This window comes from Manacus vitellinus, unplaced genomic scaffold, assembly GCF_001715985.3.
Source record: "Manacus vitellinus isolate BGI_N305 unplaced genomic scaffold, ASM171598v3 scaffold_16_pilon, whole genome shotgun sequence".
NCBI lineage: Eukaryota > Metazoa > Chordata > Aves > Passeriformes > Pipridae > Manacus > Manacus vitellinus.
In genome coordinates, this window is record NW_021939189.1 from 260,862 (window position 1) to 265,734 (window position 4,873).

At 60.4% G+C, this 4,873-nt stretch overlaps 1 protein-coding gene across 1 annotated transcript; it reads right to left on the minus strand.

Annotated features, from left to right (window-relative positions):
• Positions 1-812: 812 nt before the first annotated feature.
• On the minus strand, positions 813-4,867 carry MFAP1 (microfibril associated protein 1). The gene is made up of 8 exons (XM_029958717.1): positions 4,683-4,867; positions 3,944-4,073; positions 3,453-3,640; positions 2,875-2,983; positions 2,644-2,804; positions 2,230-2,389; positions 1,663-1,752; positions 813-1,536 (listed from the first exon to the last, which is right to left on the minus strand). The coding sequence occupies exons 1-8, from the start codon at positions 4,832-4,834 to the stop codon at positions 1,354-1,356; spliced, it is 1,173 nt and encodes a 390-aa protein (XP_029814577.1). The 5' UTR covers positions 4,835-4,867; the 3' UTR covers positions 813-1,353.
• Between the last annotated feature and the right edge of the window lie 6 nt (positions 4,868-4,873).

Genomic DNA, 4,873 nt, shown 5'->3' on the forward strand with positions numbered 1-4,873 from the left:
GCTGCGCCGGGGCAGTGACCGGGGAGGGCTGTCGATCATCGGAGGTTTGTTCGTCTCTTGTCGCAGGGAGAAAGAACTGGCAAAAGTGACCATCAAGAAGGAGGACCTGGAGCTGATTGTGAGTAGAGGCGGGGCGCCGGGTGAGCCGTGTCGTGTCCCAAACCTGGGGGTGAAACTGCACCCACGGAGGGGGCTGGTGCACGCGTGCCCTGAGGCCGGGCAGGTGTCCTCCCGGGCAGCTGCCGTCCACCGCCCCCTGCCCAGCCCGTGGGGCCCTGCAGCTGCTGTACCGGGCTGTGCTTTCCCTGCAGATGACGGAGATGGAGATCTCCCGGGCCGCAGCGGAGCGCAGCCTGCGCGAGCACATGGGCAACGTGGTAGAGGCCCTGATCACCCTCACCAACTGAGCCGGGCCACGGGCATGGCTCTCACTGCACCAATAAAGGCACTGGTGGGACTGGGCTGTCTCTGTGGTCTGCGCAGTGCCAGGACCTGCCCAGCAGGTCCCACAGGGCTCCTGGGACCCACAGGCAGGGCCCAGCCTGCGGGAAGATGAGTGTGGCATCACTCTGGCAGTACTGGCTGGGCACACCCATGACTGGAGCAGGACAAGGTGACCTGCCTGAGCACCAACACTTGCTGCACTCCCCTCCTTTAACCTCACCCCCCTGGGGCTTCACAGGCCCAGGCACAGGCCTGAGGCAGCAGTGACAGCCACCCGTGCATGCCCTGCCCAGGCTGGTGCCCACCCTAGCTCACAGGAAGGCGCAGAACCACGTGGCCATGTCTGTAAGAACAATAGGGCCAGAGCGTGTAAGAAAAATCATCTTTAATCAAACCCCCCACCCCACACAGGTAGAAAAGCCAAACCTTGCAGGAACAGGGTAAGGAGACAGGGGCACTGCTGCCCACCCCAAAACAGGGCCCAGACTGACACCAAGGACAGTACAAGAAAAGGGGAGGTGTTGTGGAACAGATGGGTACAAAAGTCCTCTAATTTCTCCAGAAGTGGGTGTGTTGGATCTAGGGGTACTGCTGCACTCCTGCACGGCCTGCTGGGCGCTGCTGAGGCTACAGACTGGTAGCTGGTGGGACATGGTCTGTCCACAGGCCTGGCCTGGCCAGCATCACAGACCATTGTCCTCTACAGTGCACAGGCAAGGAGCCCACCTGGTCTGTGCAGCACCGGGAGCGGGACACCACATCAGGGCAGGCACAGCACGGGCAGAGGAAGAGCTTGTCACCACAGGAGTCCTGGCACGAGTCCCTTCTGTCCCTGCCCAGGCTCCGACAGCTGGCAGGGCAGTGCCCTCCTGCCAGCATCAGCCACGCCAGACCCTCCTGCCCGTGCCCTTAGGTGGTTTTTCGCTTCTTGGCTGAGGGTCTCTCAAAGACGTCCCGCACGCCTGCTGCCTTCTGCTTAAAGAACTTGGTGTTCTGTGCACTCTCCTGGCCCCAGGCAGAGTCAAAGGAGGTGGTGTCCTGGTCCACCAAGTGTGTGTACTTAGTCCGCCCTGAGCGCCCAAAGTTCTTGACCTGGGGAGCAGAAGAGCTCGTGAGCAGCTGCTCAGGGTGGCTGCAGGACCCGCTGCTCCCCCCTGCCCAGAACCCCCACCCTTTGGCCTGGCACGTGGGCTGGGCACCCTCTGCCAACGCACCCACCTGCATGACTTTGGGCAGGATGGTCTTGTTGAAGTGATCCTCGAGGGTCGGGGCACTGAAGTCCCTCTTGTACACCTCCTCATCCTCATCCTGCAGAAAAAGGACGTCTGCTCAGCCTCAAAGGTTCCGGCCAGCACCAGCAGAAGTGGGGGAGCTGCCCACAGCTTGTATCGCTGCTCTGCCAGGGCTGCCATAGTACTCGCAGCCTTATTAACTACTGCTGGAGGGGGGGATGTGAGCGTTGTCCCCCAGGCCACTTCTCCAACGCACAGGTCATAGCCCACATGGAGCTAGCTTCGTTCTGGCTGGGTCTGTGGCCCAGACAGCAGCACAGGGACAGCTCTGCAGCTTTGACTTCATCTCAGCTGGGAACCCTCAACCTGACAGGGTCTGGTAAGGTCATGCTGAGTCAGCTTCAGCCCTGTGATGCCTCTGAGGGCTGACTCTTGTCCCAGGGCAACCTCAGCCCTAGAGCACTGCAGGATAGGGGAGGCTCCCCAGAGCAAAAAGGTGGCCCTGGGGTCTGGCACAGCCCCTGTGGCCATGCCCAGCCCTTGGCATACTAACCATGAAGAAGGCGCCGCGGTGGTAGTACTTCTGCAGGAACTTGTATTTGCCCTTCACTGCCTTGTTGGTGATGACTTTGCCGTTGGCCCGGAGCTCAGCTCGGCGCTCCTCCTCCGTCAGGTTCCGCATGCGCTCGATCTCCGCCTTTTCCTTCTCCATGCTGGGTGAGAGAGAAGCCGCTGAGATCCCGTGTCCCCAGGGCAGCTCCCAGGACAGCAGCTGTCACCAGCTACCACCCAAGGGGTTACACATTTACTGTCAGGGAGCAAAGGTGCCCTGAGGGCAAGCAGGAAGGGCTCTGGGCACTTGGTCCAGCTGGGACCCTGCTGCCAAAGGGCAGTCTGAGGAAAAGGTGCTTTTTCTTTAGAGGAGCCTGTGGGCTCTAAGCCTTGTGTCTACACAGACAATACTTACGCTTCTCGTTCCTCACGGTCCCGTTTGATGCGCTTCAGCTCACGGACCTTCCAGGCCTCATACTCTTCCTCATCATTCTCATCATCTGTATCAAGCGCATCCAGTGCTGCCAGCGAGCGTTTGTTCTCTTCCAGTTCCTTCTTTGCTTCCTCTTCTACGATCTGCAGCGAGGTCCAAGCTAAACTTGCTGCAGTGATTGCCCCCCGCAGCCCCCAGCCCAACCCTCCGCACCTTGAGTGTGTACTTGCGCCTCTCCTCTGCCATCCTCTTTGCTTCCTGCTCCAGCTCTTTCTGCTTCAGGGCTTCTGCTTCTCGCTCCTGAACTGTGATCCGGTCCTTCCTGAGAGCAGGACCACAACAGCCTTCAGCCCTACCGCAACGCAGCGCAGCCGCCCCCTGCTGACTCCATCCCCTCCCGCAGCCGCCTGGCCCCCTGCTGACTCCATCCCCTCCCGCACCACGGCCGCTTTCAGCCTTTGCCCTCTGCAAGCACAGGCCAAGCCCTGGGCCTCTCCCCTTTCTCGGGGCTACCACATCCCTTTGCCACTGTACAGCCCTCACCCGAGGGCTCCGCTCAGACTCCACAGCGTGATCCCGCAGTGACACAACACAGCCAATGAGGGGCTGTGGGTACAGGGATCGCCTCTCGCTCCTCAGCTATGCCCTGCCAGGCTGTGACCATCTCACCTGGGGGAGGCAAACGGCTGCCCCATGGCGAGGAAGGGACCGCGGCAGCGGGGTCTGCTCAGCCCTGAGCTTGTCACCCCCGAGTCCCTGCCAGGGCCGGCCCGTGCAACCGTGTCACCTACTTGCGGATGAAGACAGGTTTGAGACGTGGCTCCATTTCATCCTCGCTGTCCGTGTACTCCTCATACTCGGACTCTGACTCAGATTCTTCTCCAGACCGACCCTCATCTTCCAGCTCCATCACTTCCATCTCCTCTGTTTTCCTCTCCTGCGCTCGCTGACGCATCATCCCACGTCGACGCTCGATCTCCTAATGGGGAACAGCACAGAGCAGTCAGAGACCAGCCCCGCTACCGCTTCCCTCTCTCCTCTGTGAAACACGCATGATGTTTGGAGTGTTGGCTTTGAGAAGATACACCCACCCCTCCGGATGCAGGGTGGCCTCTCTGAGTGTCCAGTCCCATGCAAGAGGATGGTCACCCACCAGGTAAGTCATGGCCAGGTGTAACACTTGTCCAGCTCCATCAGAAAACCCACATATCTGTGCAAAGGTCAGTTCCAGCCTGTGCCATTCCAGTTTCCCTAGGCCCATTTTCCAGCTCTGCAAGCGCACCTCATCATCGATCTCCTCCTCCTCCTCTTCACTGGTGTCCTCCCGCTCCAGCCGCCATGCTTCCCCCTCCACCTCCGAATCACTTTCTCCAACCACTTCAGGTTCCACAATTTTGCGGTGTCTCGCAAGCCTGCAACAGGCCCCAATTAACCCATGGCACTCGTAATGTAAAGAGGCTACGGGAAGGTGGCTGTTCAGGAATCGCTCCTGGCAAGGTAAGCACTGGCACTGCCAGGTGTGGACAGAACTGAGACGTGCTCTCCCAGGAGGCTGCAGTGGCTGGGCACAGGCAGCTCCTCGCTGTCCATGCTTCGAGTAGGAATGGAGTTCTCAACTGGAAGCCTCCCTGTTACTGGAAACAAAACCAGCAGCAGCTCCACAGGAGGCAAGCAGCACCTGGTGCTCCCTCCCCAGAGCACACTTCACATGACACTATCCCCCCCCGCTGCCTCGAGCCTCAGCACACTGCACCAATATCTATTTTGGAGCCTGCTTTTGCCACCACCCCCTCAAGTGCACCTGGATGTGGGGCTTTGCCTGGCTGGCTCCTGGTTGGAAAGGAGCCCCAGGGAGAGTGCAACATGGATGTGAGAAGAGTCACGGACTCTCCTGCACTGCCCGGACAATGCTCCCAGCTCCTGCCCGGTGCAGTTCTTCCCTGCAGTGCCGCAGAAAAGTGCAGGCTCCCCAGCCCCTGCCAGGCAAAGGGAGCTCAGCTCCCGCCTCACCCCTCACTCACCGCTCCTCCACGTCCTCTGCGATGCGGTTCTGGAGGCGCCGGAGCCGAGGGTCGTTGGCCAGTTCCTCCTCCTGCTCCTCGGGCTCCACCTCCTGCTCCTTCGCCTTCTTGATGAACTGGAACTCCTCGTCTTCCTCCTCCGACGACTCCATGGGCGCATAGTCGGGCCGCTTGCCCGACACGTACCGCTT

Bases quoted from the DNA above. Each gene is read 5' to 3' on its own strand.
- MFAP1 (XM_029958717.1), bottom strand. From the start codon at position 4,834: ATGGAGTCGTCGGAGGAGGAAGACGAGGAGTTCCAGTTCATCAAGAAG. The intron at 2,805-2,874 runs GTGCGGAGGGTT...ACCTCGCTGCAG, and splicing joins GGCGCAAGTACACACTCAAG to ATCGTAGAAGAGGAAGCAAA. The intron at 1,753-2,229 runs GTTAGTATGCCA...CTTTTTCTGCAG, and splicing joins ACCGCGGCGCCTTCTTCATG to GATGAGGATGAGGAGGTGTA.